General features: G+C 35.8%; 2 protein-coding genes across 2 annotated transcripts; both read right to left on the bottom strand.

Annotated features, from left to right (window-relative positions):
- Positions 1–689: 689 nt before the first annotated feature.
- Positions 690–1,634, bottom strand: LOC118663985 (olfactory receptor 5F1-like). Its single transcript, XM_036323892.1, has one exon. It carries the CDS (start codon positions 1,632–1,634, stop codon positions 690–692), a length of 945 nt encoding a protein of 314 aa, XP_036179785.1.
- A 7,964-nt stretch (positions 1,635–9,598) lies between these two features.
- Positions 9,599–10,543, bottom strand: LOC118663984 (olfactory receptor 5F1-like). Its single transcript, XM_036323891.1, has one exon. It carries the CDS (start codon positions 10,541–10,543, stop codon positions 9,599–9,601), a length of 945 nt encoding a protein of 314 aa, XP_036179784.1.
- Between the last annotated feature and the right edge of the window lie 2,768 nt (positions 10,544–13,311).

Raw genomic sequence — 13,311 nt, 5'->3', positions numbered from 1 at the left:
AAATGCGTATGTGTGGGGATTACTGTGTGTGTGTCAGTCTGGGAGAGAGGAAGCGAGAGAATTGGAAATTTTTGAGGAAAAGGGAAGGAAATAGAAGTAACTGGGACATTCTAATCAGACAGCAATTTTCTCAAATCACACTTTTGCACAAAATCACACTCATATTTTAGGGAATATGTATGTGTGTATATATGGGTAATGAGGCATATAAAAGCTGGAGAGTTTATAGTGGTAATTAAAACTATAATCTCAAAATTTAAATATTTTCCCACAAGATACTTTAATATTCAAAAATGGATAACATTCTCAATTTAACAAACATTGACAGGTAATAGATAATATTCTCTTAGAAATCACAAATGGTGAAAAAAGAATACATGAGAAAAAGATGAATGTGTAATTTTCAATGTTTACTGTAGCTAGTTTTATGTGATATTGTGACTTTTGTCTCTAAACATTCAATATCTTTGTTTCCCTAGGTAAGATTTTATTACAAATAGGCCTTATTGTTTAGTACCCATGAATACACAAAATGGTTACATAAAAGTTTTATGGTTGTATATAAGTTTGGTAATATACTTGAATATTAAAGGACATAAATAAAAATATTCTTATGAAAAACTGTAGGCTTGAATAGGCTTTGCAAGTTCCTTAAATACTCGGTTAGGTCCAGAAACTTAACCAAACAATCACAGAAATGCAGGGATTCTTTTCCTGGTAATTACATTCCATAAAGCCTTCTTCACTTCCTTATTCCTGAGGCTGTAGATCAGAGGGTTCAACATGGGGATCACCACCGTGTAGAACACAGAAGCCACTTTGTCCTGACCCAGGGAGTAGCTGGATGTTGGTCTCAGATAAGTATAGATGGCGGTGGAATAGAACAGAATTATGGCTATCAGGTGAGAGGCACATGTTGAGAAAGCTTTGTGCCTGCCCTCCCCTGAATGCATACGAAAGATGGAGACGAGAACGTAGGAGTAGGAGGTGAGGATGACCAGCAGAACCCCCACCAGATTCACTCCAGCAAAAGTGGAAAAGATGCTTTCATTCAGGTGTGTGTCTGAACACGCGAGCTTAAAGAGTGGAGGGCTGTCACAGAAGAAGTGGTGGATGACATTGGAACTGCAGAATGGCAGGCTGCTTACATAACTTGTGTTCACCATGGAGTTCAAGAGTCCTGCTGCAAAAGCCCCTGCTGCCATTTTCAGGCAGACTGTCCTGGTCATGACCAAGGGGTACAGGAGAGGGTTGCATATGGCCACATACCGGTCATAGGCCATTAAGCCAAAGAGGATGCATTCAGTTGTGGCCAAGGCGATAAAGAAGTACAGCTGCAGAAAGCAGCCAGCAAAGGAGATGGTTTTCTTCTCTGACAATAAATCCACCAGCATCTTTGGGGTGACGGTGGATGAATAACAAACATCCACAAAGGACAGGTTAGCCAGGAAGAAATACATGGGTGTGTGGAGTCTGGAATCAGTCCTGATTAAGAGGATCATCCCAACATTCCCGCAAACTGTCAGTGTGTAAATGACAAAAAAGAGGAAAAAGAGGATAATCTGTAGCTCCAGCGTGTCTGCTAATCCCAGCAGGATGAACTCTGTCACCAAAGTATAATTAGTTCTGGTCATGTGTTACACATATAGTTTGCTTAAGCTTATATAGGTATAGAGAGTTCCCTCTCCAAAGGTTATAGAAAATAGTAGAAATGTTAACGAGCTTATTCCTACATGAAAAATAAAACCTTTAGGTTAATAAAGTATAGTAAGGAAAGTGACTGAACGAAGAGGAAAACTAGTGGAGAAACAGAGAAGCATTTGAAATTATGAAGCCATTGACCTTATTAAGTCTGTTGCAGGTTCCTCAGATGGCTGGTCTCAATCCACGTACTCCACTTGAGTTTCTTCAAATGCAACAGATGTTCTCTACCAGCCCCCATTCAAAATGCCAAGGATAAAAATATTGCTGCTTTATCTCCCCCAGTCTCTGAAAGGTGTGTGCATTTAACACAAATCCATTGTTTATTTCTCAAGACCACTCTGTTTATTCCACAATTCCAAAATTCATGCATTGCCTCCCAGAAATTTCTTGTGTACCTGAAGCAACAAAAAACAGTGCCCATTTCAAATAACTAACAAGTTGATATATATAGTATATTATAGGATAGTTTTGTAGAGTTTTAAAAATGAACTTAATAAATATTTTTGATATAAAGTACACAATCAAATTAATGTCATGTAGTTCCACACACAGTACCTGTCCCCCGCAATGAATAACAGCATGAAATCTTTATGAGCTTCCTTCCTCAGTGTATTACTCATGCAGATTATTATTTGTTGTTTTTATTAGGGGTTCTCAGTTGGAGCTTAAAAATAAAGGAGAAAGATTTTACTCTGTAAATGAAATGCAATGAATATTTGAATTACCTTTTGGTTAAAATGAGAGACTCCTTCTGAGTGAATACACGTTGCTGCACTTTTATTTTGTTTTCTTGGAAGAGAATTGGATGACCATGGGGACTATATTATAGGGTTTAATTGTGTAGTCAATCCTCTAATGGCAGAAACTCCCAAGCTCAAAATAAAATAAAATAAAATATAATCACACACAGTTATGTGGAATCAAACATTGCATCATGAAGTGGTTCCTGACCTCTATATAACCTTAAAAACTTTCACCAATGTAAAAAAGAAATTGGCTATTTATGGTGCCTCTCTCTTTGTATTTTTTAGCCTATTTCAAATGGGTTGTAGTCCACTACGAAATTATTATTTTTTCCCTTTCCTGAATGTGTGTGTGTGGAGATGATGAGTCAGTTTAAACTTCAATCCAATTCTTTTCTTGAGTGAAATTAATAACAAAGAAGGAACTAACTAAATACATCGTATAGTGTTTTAAAAAAGTATACCCTGATCAAACAGGACAATGAAAAAGGAAATCAAGTTACTTTTTTATTATTTTGAAATTGTGTTAGCTTATTGAAATTGTTGTCCATCATTCTCATCATAGAAGGGGATGGTAGCACAGTTCTTCCAGATCTAAATATCCAAGTAAAACCAGGTTGAATAAAGCACATTGGGTGTCCATATGAAAGGGGATTCTTTTTGCAGAGAGAACTCATCATGCGTTGAGTTCTGTATTACACTTTCCCACTTAAGTTTTTAAGTCTTTGAAAGAGGTGTGATTATTTTGAACACTTTTCAGATGAATAAAGCAGGGCTTGAAGCTATTAAATGACATTTCAATGGACGAACTGTTCAGAGTTGAAAAAATGGACTTGAGCGCAGTCTTCAACAAAAGCATTAATACCCAGCTACCTAATTTTTCTGTCTAGTTTCATTTTATCTCCGTTAGAATATTTTATATACATAACATATATAATACATATATACACATATACATATGCACGCCTATACACATACATGTGTGTAACTTCTAGTAAATCTAATTTTCCTAATATCAGAGCATGTAGAGTTCTTGTGCTTCTAAGGAAAGATCTATGACATCATGAAAGATACTGAATGAGGCAGGTGGGGAGGTAGAAGAGGGTAAAGTGGGGATAAATGGTGATGGAAGAAGACTTTACTTGGGTGGTGAGCACAATATAGTATGTAGATGATGCATTGTAGAATTATATATCTGAAGTCTATATAATTTTATTAAGCAATGTCACCCCAATAAATTCAATAAAAATAACAATGTAAAGATCTCATTATCATGCCATTAAAAACTACCCTCTGATTGGCATCTATGCAAACTGTTTTCAATTTATCTTTATTGTTGTATTTCAGATGTCTCCCATCTCCCCCCCATTACTCTGTTCCACCAGGATCCTACCCTACTCCAGAACTTCGCTGCAGTATTGTCTGTGTCTATGGGTTATGCATATATGCATATACATTCTTTGGTTGATCTCTTCCTGCTCACCCTCACTCCCTCCCATCTGAGATTCATCAGTCTGTTGGATGCTTCTATGTCTCTGGACCCATTTTGTTCATCAATTTATTTTGTTCACTAGATTCCAAAGTTAAGTGAGATAATGAGATATTTTTCTTTCCCTGACTGGCTTATTTCATTGAACATAATATTCTCCAGGTCCTTCCATGCTGTCTCAAAGAGTAAGAGTTTCTTCTTTTTACAGCTTCATAGTATTCCATTGTGTAGATGTACCACAGGTTTTTATCCACTCATCTATTGATGTGTACTTGGACTGTTTCCAGATCATAGCTATTGTAAGTAACATTGGTATGAACATAGCAGTGCATAAATTATTTCTGATTGGTGTTTCAGGATTCTTAGGATATACTTAGTTATTTACTGTGTTTTTCTTCTGATTATTTTATGAGGTGATATAGATATTGACTTTCACAGAAGGTGCATAAGAGATAAACTCTAGTGTTCTGAGGATTGTAGTCTCTTCAATGGGTATAAATTTGGTATTGATCGAAAGGATTTGCAATTTATGACATGTAGGGTAAGTTTTATATTATCACATGTCACTTACTCCACCATTGCCAAAATAACTTCTATTAAAAAAAGGAGTGAAACTACAAAGAAAGAGAATTACAGGTCAATATCCTTGATGAACATAGATGCTAAAATCCTCAACAAAATTCTAGCAAATCAGATCTAGCATTACATTAGAAATCATACACCATGACCAAGTGGGATTTATTCCAGGGATGCAAGGCTGGTACAATATCCTCAAATCAAAAAACATGATACATCACATAAACAAACTGAGAGACAAAAATCACTTAATCATATGAACTGATGCAGAAAAGGCATTTGACAAATTTCAACACCCTTTCCTGATAAAAACTCTCAGCAAAGTGGGATAGAGAGATCATACCTAAACATAATAAAAGCTTTATATGACAAACCTACAGCCAACATCATATTCAATGGGCAAAAACTAAAAACATTTCCCCTAAGAATGGAAACAAGACAGGGATGCCCACTTTCACCAATCCTGTTTGACATACTACTGGAAGTCCTAGCCATAGCAATCAGACAAGAAGAAGAAATAAAAGACATCCAAACTGGAAAAGAAGAAGTAAAATTGTCATTATTCACAGATGACATGATATTTCCCATCAAAACTAGACTTAAAAAATGAATTTGGCAATGCAGCAGGATACAAAATTAACACGCAGAAATCTATGGCTTTTTTAATACATCAATAATGAACTCACAGAAAGAGAAACTTAAGAAACAATCCAATTTACCACTGCAACAAAACAATTAAGATACCTAGGAATAAATCTAACAAAGGAGGTAAAGGACCTGTACTCAGAAAATTACAGGATGCTGAAAAAAGAGATAGAGGAAGACATGAACAAATGGAAGAATATACTGTGTTCATGGATTGGTAGAATCAACATCATTAAAATGTCCATACTACCCAAATCAATCTATATAGATCCAATGCAATCCCCATTAAAATACCAAAGGCATATTTCAAAGACCAAGAACAAACTCTCTAAAAATTCATCTGGAATAAAAAAAAGACCCCGAATAGCTGCAGCAATCTTGAGAAAGAACCAAGTTGGAGGGGGTCACAATACCAGATATCAAGCTATATTACTAAGCCATGGCTCTCAAAACTGCCTGATACAGGCACAAGAACAGACATATAGACAAATGGAACAGAACAGAGAACCCAGAAATCAACCCAAGCCATTATGCTCAATTAATATTTGACAAAGAAGGCAAGAGCACACGATGGAGTCAAAACAGCCTCTTCAATAAATGGTGTTGGGAAAATTGGACAGAAACATGCAAAAAAATGAAACTAGACCACCAACTTACACCACACCCAAAAATAAAACTCAAAATGGATGAAGGACTTAAACGTAAGATGGGAAACCATAAATATTTTAGAAAAAGCCATAGGCAGCAAAATAGCAGACATTTATTCTGGCAATATCTTTACTGATACAGCTCCTAGGGCAATGGAAACTAAGGAAAAAATAAACAAATGGGACTACATCAAAATAAAAAGCTTCTTCACAGATAAAAGAACCATCAACAGATCAATAAGAAAGCCAACTGAATGGGAGAACATATTTGCCAATCTTATATCCGATAAGGGCCTAATCTCCAAAATTTATAGGGAACTCATACAACTTAACAAAAGGAAGGTAAGCAATCCAATCAAAAAGTGGGCAAAGAACCTAACTAGACACTTTTCGAAAGAGGACATACAGAATACCAAGGGACATATGAAAACATGCTCAAAGTCACTAATCATCTGAGACATGCAAATCAAAATGACAATGAGGTACCATCTCACACCTGTTAGAATGGCTATCATCAACATATCAACAAATGACAAGTACTGGCAAGGATGTGGAGAAAAAGGAACCCTCTTGCACTGCTGGGTGGGAATGCAGACTGGTGCAGCCACTGTGGAAAACAGTTTCGAGTTTCCTCAAAAAGTTAAAAATGGAACTCCCATTTGACCCAGTGATTCCACTTCTAGGAATATATCCCAAGAAACCAGAAACACCAATCAGAAAGGATATATGCACCCCTATGTTCATAGCAGCGCAATTCACCATAGCTAAGATTTGGAAACAGCCTAAGTGCCCATCAGCAGATGAGTGGATTAAAAAACTGTGGTACATCTACACAATGGAATACTATGCTGCTGTAAAAAAGAAGGAATTCTTACCATTTGCAACAGCATGGATGGAACTGGAGAGCATCATGCTAAGCAAAATAAGCCAGTCAGAGAAAGATAAATATCACATTGTCTCACTCATTTGTGGAATATAATGAACAACATAAACTGACGAACAAAAATAGAACCAGAGACATAGAAACATTGAACATACTGTCCAACCTACGAGGGAAGGCGGGGAGTAAGAGGGTAAGAGATCAACCAAAGGACTTGTATGCATGCATATGAGCATAACCAATGGACACAGACGGGGGTGGGGGTGTGGGGGGAGGGTGGGTGAGGGCATGTGCTGGGAGGTGGGAGCAGCTGGGGAGAGGTCAATGGGGGGGGGAAAGAGACTCATGTAATACTTTATACAATAAAGAATTTAAATTTAAAAAAAGGAGTGAAAGCATAATTGTAAATGCACTAAATATATTTGTTTATCATTGACTTACCTGAAAAAGATACTCATTCTATTGTTGATTTAGATTTCCACATATCTTGATTGTGTTAGGTAAGATTATTATATACTCTGTAATTTAAATATTTTTAAAAGACTATCATATGAAAGGTAGAATGAAACAATTCAAAATCTATTCAATTTTTTTTTAAAATATTTATTATTTATTATTGAAAATATTACATATGTCCCCTTTTCCCCCTGCATTGCCCCCATCTAGCCTGCCTCTGCTCTTCCCCTCTACCTGCTTCCTGTCCCGGGCCTTCACTACCCTATTGTTTGTGTGTAGGGGTGTGCATATATGCACACAAATTCTTTGGTTGACCTCTTCCGACCCACCCACCCGCACACCCTCACCCTCTCTCTGAGTTTCAGCAGTCTGTTTCATGCTTCTATGTCTCAAGAAATAATCTAAATTTAAATAATTAAAGAAATGAAATAATAAAAATTTGCATAAGAAGCACACATTCAATGAATTATAATAAAGTACCAACATTATTATGTGATAATAGTCCGCAAAGCAAGAAATATTTGTAGATTTTGTAAATAAGATTAATTACATGTAGGAGAGCTATACTAGAGAGTAGGAAGATAAAATGATATGTCTGAAATATGATATGTCTGAAAACTCAAGTCTCAGAATAACTGAATTTCAACTTCCAAATATTGTTGCTATTTCTGTTTTATTGAAAATTGAAACATTTAATGGAAGGAATATAATATTAGTAATTATTGATGAAGTAGTTGGTTCCATATGTAATTTTATTAAATACTCGGGACAATGAGGGTGGGAAGAATCCAGTCAATGATCAGCATGTGGTGCAGAATAAAGTACGTGAGCTACTCAGTGAAACAGTGAACCACCTCTGAGACCAGCCTGATCATTCTGCCATAGGCCTCCAGGGCCAGTAACTGATGTGTGTGTGTGGGGGGTGTGTGTGAGAGCATAGCTGCTGAGTGCACAGACAACATTAATGCCTTTGTGAACATCGATTTGACCAAGGGCACCTATATGGACCACTAAGGACATTGTATGTATGAGTAGGGTGACCTGTTAGTGACAGAACATAAAGCCTGTTATGTTGCATCTCCGATGACTGGACCATCACCTCTTCAATAAGGTGCCACTTCAGTGGCAAGGGCAGGGGAAGATTTATAAGGGGTTTTCCTTCAAAAACTATACCAGTAAATGTGGTTGTCTCCTTTTAGCAAGCCTGATCTCCCTTTCCTCCAGAATTCTACTAGGCCAATTACTGTTTACCTTCCTATTAATAATGCTTAATTTTTCTTTTTAATTTTTTATAATGAAGGTATAATTGACATATAACATTATTTAGTCCCAGGTGTAAAAGATAATTATTCAATATTTGTATATATTATGAAATGATCACCACAGTAAGTCTAGCTTTCATCATCACTATACATATTACAACATTCTTTTTCCTTGCAATGAGTTTCATATATCTACTCTCTTAGTAACTTTCAAATATGCAATACAGTCATATTCACTATAGTTACCATGCTGTACATTACATTTTGTGAGTTATTTATTTTATAACTCTAAGTTTGTACCTCTTAACCTGCTTAGCTTTAATATTGATATTAATTGATTATGTTGGTAATTGCTAAGAGATTTCTATGAGCGCATAATCAATGAGCCTATTGTAAAGAATATGTGTCCCATTCCTCCACTGAACATTGATCCCTCTCCTTTGGAATCGTGCACTGATAAACACTTTGCTGTAGTTGAATCTGTGTATATGTAGTTTTATGTGTATGTGTCTGTGTCAGTCCCATGAGAGAAAGAGAAAGAGAAGGGTTGGAAATTTTTAAGAAAGGGAGGGAATAGGAGAGCGATCATTGATGCATTCTAATCAGACACACATTTGTACAAACTCACATATTCTTTAAGAAAGATCTATGTATATGGAGAAATAATGGAAATAAAAGCTGGAATTTACATTTTCAATTAAAACTATAGTTCTGAAATTTTATTTAAGCATCCTACCTGGGATAACTTGATATATTAAATCAAAATATGTTAAATTTAAAGCATTTTCTACATATGTAATATATAACAATCTTCACAAATCATAAATGGTGAATAATAATGCACAGGAAAAACATATGGATATTTACACATTATTTTCTATGGCTAGTATCATGTGATATTGTGACTTTTGTTGCTTAAGACTTCATACCTTTATTTTCCTAGGCAAGATTTTATTATAATAGGCTTCATTTTTGAGGACTCAGTAAAGATTCAGAATGGAAACAAAACCATATATATGTTTTTAAATTAATCTTATACTTATGTAAATTTAAGGTAATTACCTTGTATGATATGTATATTTGAAAATTATAGGACATAATTACTTTAAAATATTCTAATTAAAAAATGTAGCCTTGAACCATCCTTTGAAAGGTCATTAAATATTCCATTTAGTTCAGAAAAAACAATCAAATAATCACAAAAATAGAGGCATCCTTTTCCTGGTAATTAAATTCCAAAAACCCTTCTTCACTTCCTTATTCCTGAGGCTGTAGATCAGTGGGTTCAACATGGGGATCACCACTGTGTAGAACACGGAAGCCACTTTGTCCTGACCCAGAGAGTAGCTGGAACTAGGTCTCAGATAAGTATAGATGGCGGTGGAATAGAAGAGAATTATGGCTGTCAGGTGAGAGGCACACGTTGAGAAAGCTTTGTGCCTGCCCTCCCCTGAATGCATATGAAAGATGGAGAAGAGAATGTAGGAGTAGGAGGTGAGGATGACCAGCAAAGTCCCAACTATATTCACTCCAGCAGTAGTGGAAAAGATGCTTTCATTCAGGGGTGTGTCTGAACAGGAGAGCTTAAAGAGTGGAGGGCTGTCACAGAAGAAATGCTGGATGACATTGGAACTGCAGAATGGCAGGGTGCTTATATAACTTGTGTTCACCATGGAGTTCAAGAGTCCCGCTGCAAAAGCTCCTGCTGCCATTTTCAGGCAGACTGTCCTGGTCATGACCAAGGGGTACAGGAGAGGGTTGCATATGGCCACATACCGGTCATAGGCCATTAAGCCAAAGAGGATGCATTCAGTTGTGGCCAAGGCGATAAAGAAGTACAGCTGCAGAAAGCAGCCAGCAAAGGAGATGGTTTTCTTCTCTGACAACAAATCCACCAGCATCTTTGGGGTAATGGTGGACGAATAACAAATGTCCACAAAGGACAGGTTAGCCAGGAAGAAATACATGGGTGTGTGGAGTCTGGAATCAGTCCTGATTAAGAGGATCATCCCAACATTCCCGAAAACTGTCAGTGTGTAAATGACAAAAAAGAGCACAAAGAGGATAATCTGTAGCTCCAGCGTGTCTGCTAATCCCAGCAGGATGAACTCCGTCACCAAAGTATAATTAGTTCTGGTCATTTATAATAAATATAAATGTGTTTTATTTGTTTAAGCTTGTGTTTAATTTAATGCTTTATTTTTAAAAAGTTTACCAAAATAGTAGAAATGTTAATGAGGACATTCACACATGGGAAAAAATATCTGGGTTAATAAGGCATGGCAAATAGAGTGACTGTACAAGTGGAAAAATAGTGGAGGAATGGAGAAACATTTGAAATTATGAAGCAATTGTCTTTATTCTGGTTGCAGGGCATTCAAATAACTGGTCTAAATCCACATCCTCCACTTAAGTTTCTTCAAATTCATCATATGTTGTTCTCCTTCAACTAACATCCAAAATACAAAGGATACAAGTATTTCTGCTAAGTCTCTCCCAGTCTCTGAAAGGTATGTTAGTTTAACTCAAACATATTGTTCTTTTCTCAAGACCATTCTGCTTGTTCTTCAACTCCAAAATTCATGCATTGCCTCCCAGAAAGTCCTTGTGTACCTCAAGCAACAGAAATAGTGACATTTCAAATAACCAATATTTTGACTTCTATCTATCTTTAAGAATGATTTTGTACTGTTTTAAAAGTGAACTAAATATTTTTTCTTATTACAAAGTGCACTATCAAGTTAATGTGTAGTAGCAGACCCAGTACCTGTCCACCTCAGTGAATAAGAGCATCAAATTCTCCGGAGCTTCCTTCCGTGGTGTCTTACTCATGTAGACTATTATTTTCTTTTTTATTAGGAATTCTCAGTTGGAGCTAAAACAGAAAAAATCAAATTTTAAATGAAATGAAATGCAGTGACAATTAGATCTATTTGTAAAAATTTGAGACTCCTTCCGAGTAGGTACACGTTGCTGCACTTTTATTTTGTTTTTCTGGACGAGAATTGGGTGACCATGGGGACTAGATTGTAGGAGTTAATTGCGAAGCCAATCCTCTAAAGGCAGAAACTCTAACATAAAATAAAATTAGCTCGCATGAAGCTATGAGGAATCAAACATTGCAACATGAAGAGGTTCCTCATCTCTGTATTACCTTAAAGACATTTTGCTTCCAATATAAAAATATTAATTGCCTATTTACATTCTCTCTCTTTCTCACTCCCTTTCTCTCTCAGCTTATTTCAAATGGGTACATAACCCAAAACCAAATTATTATTCTTACCTTTACCAGTATGTGTGTGTGTAGGGAGGTAGGGTTTGGGGGGTTGGGTGGGTCTCTTTCTTTGTCTGAGTAAGTTTAACTTTCAATCTAAGTCTGTTCTTCAGTGAAATTAATGAGGAGAAACTAAGTCCATTGTAAGTGTTTTAAAAAATTATGTTGTGAATAAATAGGACAATGGATAGGAAAGTCACATTGCTTTTTTATGATTTCGGAATTGTGTTCGCTTCTTGCAATTATTGTCTGTGATTCTTATCCTTGAAGGGGACGATAGCACCGATTTTCAAGACCTCCAGATGCAAGTGAAACAAGGTTGAATAAAGCACATTGAGTGCCTATATGCAGAGAGAGAGTCTATGTGCAGAGAGAACTCCTAATGCAGCAAGTTTTGTATTACACCTTTTCATTTAAATTCTCAACTAATTTTCTACACCAGTTTCTGCGGGAGGCATTATTATTTAAAACATTTTAGGGATGAATAAAGCATGACTTCGAGCTATTAAATGACTTTGCAATAGATAAAATCTTAGAAAGTAGGAGAATTGAGTTGTTTTTCAACAGAAAGCATTAATAACCAGCTACCTAATTTTCCTGTCTAGTTTCATCTCAGTTACTTAGAAGATTAAGTAATATATATATATATATATATATATATATATATATATTACTTAATAATATGCACACATATATATGAATATATGTATATAAATGTGTACATATGTGGGGTTTTTTGTGTGTGTATGTATGTATCTTCTAGGAAATTACATCTTCTAATAATAGGAGCAAGTGGAATCTTATGCTTCTACAGAAAGATCTGTAACATGAAAGATACTGCTAAAAAGTTGACTTGTAAAAATCCCATCATTGTGCCATGAAAAATCACAATATGATTGACATCTGTGCAAATTTCTATCTATCAATCTATGTATCTTTCCATCTATATGTCTTTTTCTTCTGATTATCTTATGAGGTAATGCAGATATTGACATCACAGAAGGTGCATAAGAGATAAATTCTAGTCTGACAATTGTAGTCTTTTAACTGAGTATAAATTCAGTATTAATTAAAGGGACTTTACAGTTTATGAGATGTAGGGTAAGTTCTATATTTTTACATACTCCATTATTACAAAAAAACCTACGTAAAATGGAGTTAGAAAGCATAATTGTAAATGAGCTAGATATCTGTTAATTATTGACTTACCTGACAAAGATACACTTTTTTGTTGATTCAGATTTCCACATATCTTGATTTTGTTGAGTAAGATTGTTGTATACTCTAATTTAAATATTTTGGGGGGAGTTACAATGAGTTTTATTTATTTTTCTTTTTTTCTTTATTTTACTTTATTTTTTCATCACTATCCTCCATAGCTTCTTTCACCTCTATCCTCCCCTCCAATCAGCACACTGTAGTCCATGTCCATGAGTTCTTTTTTGCTTTTTTGCTCAATTCCCTCCCTCCCCCAACCTCCACCCCCCGCCCCCCAACTAGAGCTCTCTGCTAGCTTTCTATGAGTCTATCTCTATTTCGCTTGTTAGTTCAATTTGTTCATTAAATTCCACACATGAGTGGAACCATATGTACTTATCTTTCTCTGACTGGCTTATTTCACTTAGCATAATGTTA

Source organism: Myotis myotis, unplaced genomic scaffold, assembly GCF_014108235.1.
Source record: "Myotis myotis isolate mMyoMyo1 unplaced genomic scaffold, mMyoMyo1.p scaffold_m19_p_10, whole genome shotgun sequence".
Classification (NCBI taxonomy): Eukaryota; Metazoa; Chordata; class Mammalia; order Chiroptera; family Vespertilionidae; genus Myotis; species Myotis myotis.
This window is presented reverse-complemented; position numbering and strand designations above follow the sequence as displayed.